This window comes from Rattus norvegicus, chromosome 4 (genome assembly GCF_036323735.1).
Source record: "Rattus norvegicus strain BN/NHsdMcwi chromosome 4, GRCr8, whole genome shotgun sequence".
NCBI lineage: Eukaryota > Metazoa > Chordata > Mammalia > Rodentia > Muridae > Rattus > Rattus norvegicus.
In genome coordinates, this window is record NC_086022.1 from 36885673 (window position 1) to 36900023 (window position 14351).

Below are 14351 nucleotides of genomic sequence, written 5' to 3' on the forward strand. Positions count from 1 at the left end.
CTACGACCATCAGGAAACACAGATGTCTACATTACAATTTATAACAGTAGCAAAATTACAGTTACAAAGGAACAATAAAAATAATTTTACGTGGGTCACCACGACATGAGGATTACATAAAGGGTCACAATGTTAGGAAGACTGAGAACCTGTTAGAAGGTGAGGACCAGCTAAAGAAACAGATTATTAGAAAATATTCTTTTTAATAAAAAATTCTCCCACAATTTCACACACATGTATATACACATTTACATATATACATATTTACACAAATATATATATACATATACATATACATATATATATATATATATATATCATCTCATATCTCCCTTATAGTCCAAACAACCCTCTTCTTCTCGACAACCTCTTCTGTTTTAATGTTTGTGTGTGGTTGTGTGGGACTGTTGCTTCCTTTACCGGATATTGCCTACAAAAACATGAGTGGGGGATTGAGTGAGGACAACTTACTAGTGGTTGTACCACTAAAGAAGATGACTCCCCTCTCCTAGAAAGTATTTACTGCCTGTAGCTCCTCAGAAAGGATTGGGGTCTTGTGAGCTCCTGGCCCATCTAGGTTACGTGGAGTGATGATGGTTGCAGTCTTGAGCAGATCTTGTACAGGTAATTACGAATGCAGAGTTTTGTGGGTACAACAGCTACATCATGTCTAGAAGACAGCGTTTTGCAGCACTCCTTCCTGAGCTCTGGCTCTAACATTCTTCTGAACTTCCTTCTGCAGAGTTCCCTGTTCCCTAGGCTTTGCAAGGGTGACAGGGCTGAACACTCGACAGTCACTACCATCTTCTCCGTGGCTCCGTGCTTTCAAGGTGATGGGGCAGTGGTCTTGAGGGCTATATTTTGTTCCTGAATTCCTGGCTCTAGAAGTAAGCAGTCCTGTTCTACCTTGCTTTCCTGTCATGGTGTACTGCCTCACCTCAGACCCAGGAAAACAGATCCAGCCTCGTGCGAAATGGAATCTCTGCCACCATGATCCAGAAGGAATTATTCACCCCTCGAGCTTTTTGTGTCAGGTCACTATTTCATCATGGCGACCAAATGTCCAACACATCACATTTTGTTTATTTAGCTATCATTGGCTGGGTGCTTAGGTCATTTCTGCCTTTGGGCTTTTATGAATCCTGTCACTGTGAACGTTCATAGACAGATAGCTCATCTTGTCTCTGCTTTCACTTTTTAGGAATTAATTAATATAATTTCATTTAATGCTTTCACTTTTTAACGCTCACCTTAAAGAATTAGTGGATTGTATGGTGCTGTGTTCTGAATGTTTTAGTGTCCAGCTAGCAGTGCACTTTTAGGATACAGTGGGAGTATATCCTAAGTGGGGTCCAGCAGGAAGATGTAAGTCACTGGGGACAGCCCTTGAAAGTTGTACTGACTCCCACTCCACTCTTCATCTTTGTGCCTGATCCACCATGGGTGAGTTCTCCACCAGTCCCCACTGCCCCCCCCACACCTATGACAAACTGAAACCTCTGAAACCAAGAGCCAAAATAACTTTGGACTCCATTAAGGTGTTATGTCAGGTAACGTCACAGATGACACAAAAGTAGTTGACATGTTTGCTGGGTCCTGTGTTAGCGCTTATTCATTTTACACAGTGTCTGGACCACTGTATGCTCCTACTAGTGACATATAAGTATTCCAGCTGCTCCACATCCTTGTTAAACTTGCTACTTTGTATATTTTTACCTTATATCTCTCCAGTGTGAAATAGTACCTCCTTTTCGTCTTTGATTTATATTAAATCAATGACTAAGGACACTGCATCTCTTCCCTGTGCTTATTGGACGTCTTTCTTTTTTGGAGAATGGTCTACTCTAGTTCTTTGCCCACTGATTGCTCAGGCTGTTCCTGTTTTAACTCTTGGATCCAGTTTACCAATGCTTTGTCGAGGATTTTCCCTTAATATCCCATAAGGGCCCCTTGTATTTGTCGTCTCTTTTATAGGTTCTGTTATAAGTTCATTGGATTATATTAGGTGGAATCTTTGCTGTTGTTCATTCCATGAGTTTGGAGAAATGTATAATGATGCATACTCGCATTATAATATCATAAATATATTATATATGTACATATAAATATATCATATATATCATACTATATAAAATATCATAAATATACTCTGCTCTGCTCCAAATCTCCTACATGCTTCCTATTCATGCCACCTTCCTTTCAAAGTCCCAGCAAACTTTGGTCACTTTGGATAGTTCTTCTTTTTTTATAAAGTCATCTAGTTGAAATCGAATAGCATGTAGTCTTTTGACATCACTTTTTTAACTTAAAAATATGCATGTTAAGATTCCATTATATCTTTTCGTATTTCAGCAGCTTCTTTCTTTTTAGTGTTGAATAGTATTTGTACTACTCATTGATATCATTACTCCGACCAAGTGCCCAGCAGGAACAACCTAAGTAAGAAAGGAAAGGTTTATTTGGACTCATGGTGGCAGAGAAATTTCAGTCCATTGTGATAGCTAGAGCAGGGCGGCAGAATCCGTCTGTGGGGATGGGAGTATGTAGTAGGGAGTACTCACATTATGGTAGATCATAAAACACAGGAAAAAAAATAGGAAAAACCAGAGTGGGCATAACCTTCAGAGGCCTGCCCCTTGTGGTTTACTTATGTTAGTAGGTCCTGTCTCCTGATGACCACACAGACTCATTCACTTGAGAAGGAAGTCTGTTTTGTCCCTTCTGGCACGTCATCAGGAGAAGCAGAGTTGCCACAGTTTTAAGACTGTTGCCTCTTTGTATCTGACTCACTGCTAATGGCTCAGCCTGTGGAGGACAGCAATAAGGGAGGGCAGCAAAATCACCAGGAAACGTCCTTAGGGCTTTCGACTGCCTTTCTCTTGTGTCCAGGCCTAGCTGGTTGCTGTGAAGGCTGGACTGTTTGCTAGGGCTTCCCCTGAGCTGCCTTAACAGTTCCTAGTTTTCTGATGTTTCTACAGGAGGACAAGGACCTGGAGCTTCTTCTTGTGCTGCTTGATTGCCCTTAAGCTTCCGGGCTCTTCCTAAGCCTTGTATTGTTCCTTAAACCAGTGCTTTCCACTTCTTGTCTCACAGACGTTACAAAGAACTACTCACATCCCTCCTAAATAAAGTGCTAGATATATCGTTACATATATTTTCATTTTAATAAAAATCTGTTCAGTTTTTTGTTGTTGTTGTTGTTTAACTCATTTACATTTATTGTATATTCTAGATTATATTCATACAAAATCCAGACTGGCTCCAAACTCTCTCAGTCCCCCTGCTGACAGGGTGATTTCCTGTTTCTGCCAAAATATATGTGGAAGAATGGGGGAAAAAATCCATTCAAATTGGTTTAACAAGAACAAACAAATTTTAAAATATATGCCTACTAGGGCAGTGCAAATAGGAAGAAAGTCTTCTCTGCAGATATGACTATGGGAACCAACTTGTAGGCAAACATAGAGAAGAAGAGCTGAGGAATGGGGTACTTCTCAATGGAGATACAGAATCCCCTAAAGATGCCTACTACAGGGCTGGCTGAATGGCTCTGTGGATGAAGGGGCTCCCGGCCAAGTCTGATTCACAGTGAAAGAAGAGAAATGACTCTTGCAAGTTGTCCTCTGACTCCTACCACATGATATGGTACGTGGGTGCTACCACACTAATACAAGCAAAAATGAAATCGATGTAATTGAATAAATGTGATAAAAGCTATCCTTCTTTATATCTAAAAACCCATACTGAAAAGAAAAAACAGTCCCCATGCTATGCACTGAAATTTGTGAGACTGTGTCGACGACAGAACCAGTCAGTATGCACATTACTGTTTTGCTTTCAAAACAGGATTTGAAACCAAAGTGACACCTGTTCCCTTTACCACAAATGTATTCTGCTTTTGGTGAGCTACCAATGAAAACAGCTGAGGATCACTGTGGTTCTTATATCAGGAAGCTAGACAGTACAGCATAATGTCAGGGAGCCTGCCCTGAGGAGCAGCAGACACAGAGACAACACCAGTTTCTGGTGCACACGTGACAGACTTTGCTGTCAACCTAGTGTGTGAGTCATGCTCAGTCACTTCCCTTGGGGTTGAGAGTATTTTCTAGATGTTCTTAGTCTATCCTGTCCACTGCCCTGTTCCCCACATTAACACTTCCTGTGTCAGTCAAGTTAGAAAGTACACTAGCCTCCCCTGCTCAATGTCTTGGTAGATTTCCTGAAGGTATGGCTGTTAGGAATAAATATCATTTAGAATTTTCTAGAGGGGAAGGGATGACCTGTTGGAAGGATTCTGTCACTGCCCCTTGGTTTCCTCAGTTTCATCTTTTTAGTTTTAATTATATTTATTTTATGTATGTGAGTACACTGTCCCTCTCTTCAGACCCACCAGAAGAAGGCATCGGATCTCATTACACATGGTTGTGAGCCACCATGTGGTTGCTAGGAATTGAACTCAAGACCTCTGGAAGATCAGTCAGTGCTCTTAACTGCTGAGCCATCTTTCCAGCCCCTAGTTTCATCTTTTATTTCTGTTTTTGATATTGCAAAGGTGTACTGAAGTTCTCTCTTTCTTAAAATGCTCCTTCCTAGGCAGAGATCACCCACAGCCACAAACAATCCAGTGTTAGTGAGGCAGTAGTTTAGACAGGTTTGCTGTTAAGCAGATGGCTAAAAGGCAGAAGGCAAGAAACAAGTATAGAACAGCCTTCCTTTACTCCATTTCATAGTGGTGGCGGGGCCCTCCTTACCTCTTCTCAAATATGGCCCCAAATTACTAGTGCAAATTCCCAGAAATAAGTTATTAAAATGTTTTTTTTTGTGCATCAACCTAATTAGTGTGATGAAATCTCCTGCTGTCCTCGTCCATCTTTGTCTAGCAGACAGTGTGCAAACCAGTTGCCCACTATACACTTGATAGCTATGATGTCTGTCAGGTCACCACCATACACACTGCTCATCTTGAAGGGACCCTCTTTGCATTCAATAGTAGCCTCAGAAATTCCAGGATAATGATTCTAACTCTGTGAATGCAGCAAAGAAAAGCCAGATATGTTTCCTTTAAATGAAAGGTGAAAGTTCTTAGTAAGAAGAGAGACTTGCATGCTGAGTTTTCTAAGGTACTATAAGATTGTGGGATGAAGACCAACTTTTAATAGTATGCTATTATAATTATTCCATTTTATTAGTTATTATTAATCTCTTCCTATGCCTACTTTATAAATTAAAATTTGTCGTGGCTGTTTATTTGTGGGAGAAACATAGTATACACAGGGTTTGGTACTGTGTGCTATTTCTGCTGAGCACTGAAGGTCTTGAAACCTATTTCCTGTTGATAAGGGGAGTCACCTATAGGACAAAGGCAGGGAGACTTCAGAATTAATCCACTGCAAAAGAACTTGTATCTGAAGGATTTAGCTTACTCCTGCTGATACCAGGCACCTGGGGCTGAAAACCCAACACCTTAACATTTCGTTTCTCAAAAGAAAATAGGGAGTAAAACTTTGAGTAGGAACACAGACTTATTTATAATTTGGTCCAAAACCAGAGGAAAAAATTTAAGAGTCTCTCCACTTTTCCCTATAGCAGTTATGATTTCGCAGAAGCATGGAACAGAAGGTGGGACACCTGCATGTATTGATTGGTGAGATGTTCTCAGAACAGCATGAAATCTCTTCTGGAGGGGGGATTCTTCCCCTGGCACAGGGCTTTAGCTTTTCTTGATCCCAGCATGGGATTCCTGGGGAAATTTGAAATATTGGTGTGTGGGGGGTATTGTTTTCAGATCCCTGGTATATTGTCACAACATCACAGCACTGAGGACAGTCGACTACATCAACGCATGCCTCTTCTTTTATTGGGTACAGTTTTGTTCCAGAATAAACTCTTCAGACTGGCTAAACGTTTGTTTATAACTAGGAATATTTACACACCACTGTACAGCAAAGAAGGGCAGACACAGGACCTTGTTACAAATTAACTTTTCAAAAGGAAAAGCAGCCAGTCATAATTAGGTATTCTTTTTAAAGCACAATAAATTTTCAACAGGCTAATAAAATGAAGTCTGCCACATAATAAACTATCATCCTACCACCCAATTAAATCCAACCTGCTTGTTATGAATAATTGTACAAATATATATGAATCAGTAAGTAAGATGCTTCCTCTTCAGGGAAAGTCTCCATGTCATTCACACACATAATATTTAATGATCATTTATTTTTTAAAAAGTAAACTTGATCAATCTAAATTTGTAAAAAGAATTTATTTTACTATTTTGTTTTTTATTTATGTGTTTGTCTGCTTGTCTGTATGTGTAGCATATGCAGACTCCGATTATTGTCCCTAACTAAAGAGAAGGAAAAATGAGATTAAGAAGGATTAGATTACTCAGACAATAGCATGTAAGGTTCGATGATTGTACATTACACTTGCCATGGCATTTTCAAGAACTGTGACTACCAGATTTCACAGAGGTTCTCAATTGATTTCTATGAGTTTATTTTAAAAACATTATAGAACATAGGTGTTAGGGATCAAAGACGGTGCCCGTATTGTGCAGACTACACTACAGTATGGTAGATATACTCTACATCATTCATTGGTTTAGCCCTTCAAACAACAAAGGATTAAACAGTTACTTATATGCTGGGATTGTAGGAGATCCTATTATACCCAGCTCTTATGTACATATTGTTGCATAACAAGTCATCCCAGCTTACTGGTGTAAAACAATTATTTAAACATGGATTATCCCAGTTATTGTGGGGTAGAAACTTGGGAGCAGTTTAGTTGGGTGACTCATAGTACAGATGTTGGCTAGGAACATTAAGTGACATGTGTCTGGTCATTTGAAGGCTTACTAGGGCTGGTGGATCTGCTTTTAAGATGATTTGTGTGATTGTTAACTGTTATCCTTAAGAACTTAATTACTTACTGAGGTGGCCTCTCAGTAAGTTGCCTCAGAAGTCTTGTAATGATTCTATGACAGGCTCTTTCCCCAGCAAGTGCTTCAAGAAAAAGAACAGGATGAAAGCTGGCCCTCGTTGTTTAAACTCCTCCAAGTAGTCACACCACATTACTGCAACCTCATTCTGTTCACGATACAAGTCATTAAGTACAGTCTACTGTAAGGGGAAGGGAGTTAACTGTGGAAGATGCATTATAGAATTTGAGGATGTATTTTACAATTTCCTGATGAGTGGATATAAGTTAACTTAAACTGTGAACTTCAGCATTACAAAATCATTTGTTAATCTATTTATTGATCTACTTTTGTTTACTTATTTATTTTTAGAGAGAATGTTTTACTATGAAGCCCTGGCTGGCTTGGAGCTCTCTATGTAGGTCAGGCTGGATTTGAAGTCACAGAGATCCACCTGCCTTTGCCTCTTGAGTGCTGGGATTAAGTGTGTGTGCCATCATCATACCTGGCCAGGTTAATATGTTTAACACTGGGGTAAAATAAAAGTAAATCTTTAGGGAATGTTGTACTGTTGTTTATCTACATTGTAAGTCTCTTATTTCCATCTCCTATCTCTATGCAAAAATTCTCTTTATAGTGATGGACGAGCGATCACCTATCTTATTCTATCAAGTAAAAACTCCATTCAATGTTTATGACGCAAACTCAATTAATGAAACCTTTTATAAGAGTAGTTTGCTTTTCCTTGTGTAACAACAGTCCACAAGGAGGCAGGCCAGACATGGAAAGGTGGCTCTCCAAAGCAAAAATGACCCATGTACCTTCCACTTCCAACAGCAATAATAGTGCCAGTAACTTTCACTATTGAACTGGAAAGATGGCTGCTCTGTCTTTGCATTGTCTTAAACACTTTGTTGCTGCTGTGACATAATACAGGACAGAAGTGACCTAAAGGACGAAGTATTACCTTGGCTTATGACTTTAGAGAGTTTGGTTCATGGTCGCCTGGCCTCATGTACTTTAACGTCAGGACTGTACATTAGAGAGTCTTCTTTGTTTATTGGACTATGAAAAGTACAGCACATAGGAAGGGGTCAAGGAGACTTATACCCCTCAAAGACACCCCCCAGCATCCCACTTCCTTAAAAGGTGCTACTCCCTATTTTCCATCACCACCACAATGCCACAATATTATGAATCTATGAAGGAATCACACCCTCAGTATCACATTGCTTAAGGAAATAACTTCAAAGATGCACCCAGGAGTATGCTCCAGTAATCACGTAGGTGTTCCTTTAAAAAAACAAAAACAAAAGAAAACAAAACAGAGAATTTATTAGGTGAATATATTTTCAGAGATTCCAACAGCTGTGATGGGTCAACAGCTAGAACCATATTTTCCTGTAGGACAGAACACGCTGCAATCACAAATTCTAGGTGTGGGTTCTGCACCATCATGAGGGTGGTCCTGCTTGTACCCTACAGGTGTGACCAGAACGTGGGTTTGGTTTTCACTTGCCTTTTGATCTTTCAAGTCCTTTATGCCAACCTCAAACTTGACAAGCACATGCTGGCAGATATTCAAGAGCTCAATCAGGCCCTTTTGAAATGGCTCAACAATTGGAAGTGCATCTACCTCTGAATTCACAAATGAATTTTGCTCTCTGAAGGATGGACCACAGAGTAACTGCGAAATTCCACTTCTGGGTTCTTCATGATTAAGTACCGCAGACAATTTCCTAGTGTGTGGTCCTCCTTGTGCGGTACAAATGTCACACGCTGTCTTATCTGTTCCAGCTGCCTGAACCATTTCCTGGGCTGTCTTCCTCTTGCCTTCAGCCACTGAGGTCTTCAATCGTGATATTTTTCTCTACAGCTCCAGATCCTCTTCTATGGCAAGGGGTGGCTCCAGGAAATTCTCAGGTAGCACAGGCGAAAAGGAGACTCTTCTCCAAGTTCTGAAAAGGGAGGTGAAGAGGGGAGGGGATAAGGCCAAGAGAAAGAATCTTAGGTGTTCCTTGATCTAATCAAGCCGAACATCAAAGTTACCATCACAACCTCCCTGTTTGAGAAAATGGATACATGTAAGTCAGAGTGCTTAAAGGACACTTCTTCCATAAAACTTTTCTTATGCTCACCTAGGAACACATGGAAGGACATAACGACCAAGAGTCTAAGGAAGTAAACAAATTTAGCTGGATACATCGGCACCCTTCAAATTACCGAGACTGTGCTAGAAAGGTAAAAAGGATATTATTCAGACAACTAATAGTAGCTGTCTTCTTATTCCAAGGAGCTTTGATGTGCATTGATACACTTTTTTGAGACATTAAATATCAGACAGACAATACTGGCTAGGATTTATCTGTTTTAAATAGCACAATTCAGTCAGCTTTGAGCCCCAAATAAGAAGTATATTTTCACAAGTAATCATCCTTTCTACTTAACAGGAATGAAAGTTACTGACATGAGTATCATTTCTACTTCCAAGGAGATAACTGCACGGTTGTACAAAGGTAAGTTCATCAAAGAATTGTTTATACCAGTAGGGACTTAGGATGGATCCTTTCATAAAAAAATAATGTGTCAAATATATATGTGAACTGGTATGTGCTCTTGTGGGATATTTTTTGTTTTAGTTTTAGAGAAAAGTCTAAAAAAATAAGACAGAATATTTAGATTATGAGATAATTTCATCTTATATCTGCACAACTTATCTGCTTTTTTGTTTGAATTGGTTTACATGTTTTGAATCTGTTTGTGTATGCATATATTATTTTCATAAAATGGTGGCTCTTTAAAAAAACTAAGGAAGGGAGTGGTCATTTGATCAATATTGTTTCTATTCTCATTCCTTTGTGCCTGTAATCTTGCTAAATGTGACTATAAACTTAGAGTTTATTCTTGGGGGTGTTTCTTACCTTTGATAAAATAATGTTATTCTTTAGCCATTATAACTCTTAATAGAATTCAGGACTCCTGAGGTTGGTTCTATATTTAGAATACTTGGACTTCCGGGTGGTTCTTTTTTACGTTTATGCATGGCAAAATGATTTTTGCGGAGTGTTAAGGCTGAGCAAGAGCTGAGGAAAAAAGAATGGAGGTAAGGATGTCTGGGAGAAAAGTAGGAGGGCCATGGACCAGAGAAAGGACACTTAGCTACCTGCCTTCTTTTCTGGCCGGGTCCTATCCATTTCTCATTCTTTCCTCAATTTTCTCATCTGAAAAGGAGACCTTTGAACTAAAATCACTAACTTTGTTTCAAGTTTCAAACTTCCTTTGGGGAAAATTTTTTCTTGGATATATTGGTGCTGTCTATGTCCTAGCAAATGGCACTAAAGCTGAAACTAAGTAAACTGAAGGCCAAGTAACAGCAACAGCCAGCGTTTATTATTCCTATCAGACACGCCGTTCTGTAGCTTCCTAAAATTACACAACCAATGGGTGGGTCATCAGGTGATCCTAGCCTACTATGGTTGGAATGTGGCGTTTCTTTCCCAAGACTCTTTGGTCTCTATTATCATGTATTAGGGGGCGAGGCTAAGTAAACCTGTTGATTAGGACTCTCCCCTTACCGAAAGGCTCAATTCGTTCTTGTGACTAATGGATTAATGAATAAATGGGCTATTCAGTGACTGCTATAAAATCGAGTTTGGCTAGGTCTCCAATAAGCTGTTTCCTGCCACGATTTCCAGCTGGTTCAGGACTTGATAAACGAAGATATCATCACACCCAGCTCCTTGTCTAGAATCATAACCAAAATATACCTGCTCTTTATAACTTAGTATCTGTAATATTAGAGGCATAAAGTAGATTCAGATAAAGCTTAAGTTTCTTATTTCAAAACTCTTACTTTGAATAGCTATGCTGTGGTATGCTCAGACCTGCCTAGTTTGAACATTTATGAAGCAGGGCACAGTTTTTCCATCTCAGGGCCTGGCCTTGTAGATGATGGTTAAGGTCTGTAGTCCCTAGATCTTACTTCCACTCTTTGCTGCCTCAACAGGTGGCAAACAACTTCCATGGCCACAAAGATAACTTTCTGGTACACAGGACATTTGCCAAAGCAAGGCAGACGGGTTTGCAAAGCTCTTAAGTACTTGCCCAGAAGTGAAGTGCTATACATGAATTCCTCCAAGAGTCTTTCAGTTACCATTCTCTGAGTTTTCTGTTCTTCTGAGGCACACATCTGGTTACACAGCACTCTTCACTATGCCAAATTTCTTGTTATTAAGGATAGAGAGATGCAGTCAGAGGACAAACGGCAAAAAAAGATGAAGGGGCTAAAATTGGGTTAGAGGTCAGCGTGACGTTAGGGTTTGTTCCACAGACAATTTATAAGGCGGTTCTACTTGTAGTCCCTGCTAATTTCGCTTTCTGCATCCCAGAGAGAATTAAAGAGAACACTCAATCTCACCAGAAGGGGGCTGAACCTAAACACTCACCTCGGGGAAGCCAGGACTTCCCAGCCCCCTTCGCAGGAGGGCGGGGCGAACTCCCGGCGGCCAATCCCTGCATCCGCACGTCGCCCTGTCCCCGCCCACTCCACCTAGATCCCGCCCTTCCCCGGGGCCGCTGCAGCAGCCGCGACGTCAGCTCTCCGAGACCCGTGGGTGGCGGCTGCGCTGTAGGCGGGCCGTGGCCAGGCCGCGCGGCGGGGAGGGGCGGAGCGAGCTGCGGGAGCGAGCGGCGGGAACGCGCGCCGGGCCCGCCTCGGCCGCCGCCGCCGGGGGATGATCTGGGCGGCCGCGGGCGGCCCTGGCTAGCAGCCCCTGCCGGTGCTGCGGCGGGCCAGGGCAGCGAAGGTCGAGGGTTGGGGGTCGTTCTCCTCCCCGCCTCTGGGAGGGGCGAGAGAGAGCCGCGGCTGATGTCAGGTACGGCGGGCGGAGGCGCCCGAGGGCTTCGGGTCCCGGGGCTCGGCTGCCGGTGGCGGGGCGACTGAGGCTACGGAAACGCCGCCCGGCGCGGCCAAACAGGTGTCTCGGGCGGCGGGCGAGCGGCAGCCCTCGCGCTCTCCTCAGCCCGGCGTGTCCGACCGGAGGCGCCCGAGGCGGGCCAGCGCCTAGCGGTCCTGCCCGCCGCCCCGCCCCGGCCTCCGCGCGCCCAGCGGCCGCCAGCTGCCTGCACTCAGGTGCGGGCACCTTCCGGACGCTCCAGTCCCTAGTGCCTGTGGCCGCCGCTGGACCGTCAGCTTTGTCTGGAGCCGGTTGATTATGGTTGAAACTTTCCCTGCCCTTCATTGACTTGAGTGAACTGACCAGGTGTGTTGGGGGTTTGCTACGCGCAGGATTGGAAAAAAAAATTTTTTTTTTCTCTCCGCTTTGGTAACAAAGTGTGATGGGCTTCCTAGATGTTGGCTAGTTAAACAAACTGCTTTGGCTTTAGATATTCTCCTAAATTAACTAATTTAAGAGTGAGGTTCGGGAATCAATTCTTTTGAGCTCCATCTACACACTTCTTACAAGCGGCGAGGGGGCTTAGAATGTTTTAAGATCCCTCACATTCTAGAAGAAAAAAAATTTTTTTCCAATCTAGGTTTTTGCATTCACGGTATTGCCTTTTAGTACATACAGACTGAAAGCGTATTCTGAATTTAAAAGTTACAAAGTTAGAACTTCAGTGCATCAGACTGAGTAATAAGGCAATGGGTAAGGGACAGAAATATGGTAATTTACTGGAGGTTGAGCGTAGACCACAGATACTCTGCCTGGTTGCCAAGAAAAAATGCTGTGTACATTACAAGTTATTTGATTCTGGTGTAAGTTTGGAAGTGGAAATTTGAGTTTTTAGAAGGTATTTAAAACTACAGTTTTCCAGCCCCTTATCAGATAAATGTCATATAAGCCTTATGCACACGATATTGTGTACTGTAAGCATTGTATGTAGCATTTCTGCCAGCCTTAGTATATATTTTTTGTACAGTTTAAATGAATATAAAGTTTCAAGTTACCGAACTCTTTTCACCATATGTTAAGTAAAACAGTCATTTAGGCCGGCAAGTATGACTCACTTAAAATTCAGCATTAGTGGAGAACTATCTATTCCGTGTCTCAGATTTGCTTGAAATTTATGTTTTCCTGTATCTTTTTACTCAGGACTCAGCATTTTACAAATGCTTTGTGGTTACTTCCCACTTAAACACCCCTCCCGCCTTGGGCTCTTAAAAAAACAAATCAGCCTATAATTGTGAATAACTTTAATATTAAGACAATTTTAGAATTTTCTAAGCGGTTTAAAAGTACACATCATGAGTTAAATGTTTGGCTAATAGTATTCAAAAGCGTGTGCATATGTTGGCTTTATACTGCTTACATGGTGATTTCGCTGAAATGAAAATTATATTATCCATGATAATATAAAGTCAAGTCTTTGGTGAAAGTAGTGGTTGGAATTTTTGTGAAAATGTATTTATGAGTCAAATGTAAATAGAAATTGTTACCTTAATGCTCCTGTTTACCTATTCAAAAGTTTTGGCTTTTCAGTACAAGTATTTTAAAAACTTTGTGAGATTTGAGTAAAACAGCTAGTTAAAAATTACAGCAAGGCTAAAAGAAAGATACCCATTTTTAAATACTAAATCTGGTGGGACTAAGGCCTTCTTAAAAGTTAAAATTTTAAATTAACATGCAAAGTAATCAGATCCATGTACAGTTTGTCATTATACTTTATTCTTTATAAAGACAAGACTTGCTCCATAAGACGTGAAGTTAGCGTTTTATCTTTCAATACAATAAGAAACAAATGACAAAATATACTTGCGTTTTTGCACCTAATTGAAATGCCACTCCCCTACTGTCGTTGGGGAGGGTAGGATACTCAGCCACTACTGATAGATCTGTTAGGTGTGAAACAGGAAGCAGCTCTCTATGAACCAGGGAGCCCCATTAGAAAGAAGGTGGGAGACACCCCAAGAAGAAACTTCAAACAAATTATCTTGCACCTGCAATGTGAAGTGAGTAAGGGCCTGAGGAGGCAATATTGAGAGATTCTGAATTTGGAAACCTGATTATTTTGCAGAGAAAGCTGTATGCTAAAGCACATTTTAACTATGGGGTTGAAATCATAGAGCTCTGTGTCGTCGTCGCTTGCATTCTTGTTTGCTGTGTTAGTTTTCTGAGGCTACCAACAAAGGACCATTTGAGGTGTTGGCAAAGCTGTGTTGCAGAGGTTCTAGAATCTACTGTTACTCTAGGCTTCTGTCTCTAAGGTTGTCCTTTGCTTTCTTTTATATCACTCCAGCCTCTGCCCAGGTTATCACAAGGCGTTGTCCCTGGTTGTTAGAAATGGAATTTTTCAAAGTTCTCTTGATTTGGAAGCTTGTGACGTGACAGATCGTATTAGATAGGCTATCTGATCAGATGCTTTGCTTTTAGGTGGTAAATAAGTGAAAAACAGCTAGGATGCTAATGTCAGCTAGAGTTTGTAG

General features: G+C 41.2%; 2 protein-coding genes and 1 pseudogene across 5 annotated transcripts in view; 1 reads left to right on the forward strand and 2 right to left on the reverse strand.

Annotated features, from left to right (window-relative positions):
* Positions 1-8240: 8240 nt before the first annotated feature.
* On the reverse strand, positions 8241-9234 carry Polr1d-ps1 (RNA polymerase I and III subunit D, pseudogene 1; annotated as a pseudogene).
* On the reverse strand, positions 8241-12179 carry LOC134486726 (tRNA (guanine-N(7)-)-methyltransferase-like). 2 transcript variants are annotated; one of them, XM_063286913.1, is made up of 3 exons: positions 11371-12179; positions 11030-11148; positions 8241-8883 (listed from the first exon to the last, which is right to left on the reverse strand). In XM_063286913.1, the coding sequence occupies exon 1, from the start codon at positions 12163-12165 to the stop codon at positions 11518-11520; it is 648 nt and encodes a 215-aa protein (XP_063142983.1). In that variant the 5' UTR covers positions 12166-12179; the 3' UTR covers positions 8241-8883; positions 11030-11148; positions 11371-11517. The 2 variants fall into 2 exon arrangements, with proteins under 2 accessions (XP_063142983.1, XP_063142982.1); XM_063286912.1 differs by lacking the exon at positions 11030-11148.
* The window catches only part of C1galt1 (core 1 synthase, glycoprotein-N-acetylgalactosamine 3-beta-galactosyltransferase, 1), a 37995-nt gene continuing 32411 nt past the window's right edge, over positions 8768-14351 (forward strand). The window contains exons 1-3 of one of the 3 annotated variants that reach the window (XM_063286669.1): positions 8768-8848; positions 9068-9166; positions 9376-9441. In XM_063286669.1, coding sequence (XP_063142739.1) covers positions 9378-9441 — 64 coding nt within the window. In that variant the 5' untranslated portion in view covers positions 8768-8848; positions 9068-9166; positions 9376-9377. Of the gene's footprint in view, positions 8849-9067; positions 9167-9375; positions 9442-11643; positions 11800-12032; positions 12187-14351 lie in introns of those variants that run through there. The other 2 variants (NM_001398710.1, NM_022950.3) reach the window with 2 other exon arrangements.

Coding starts and splice junctions, on each gene's coding strand:
- LOC134486726 (XM_063286912.1), bottom strand. CDS start 12,165: ATGAAGGGCAGGGAAAGTTTCAACCATAATCAACCGGCTCCAGACAAA.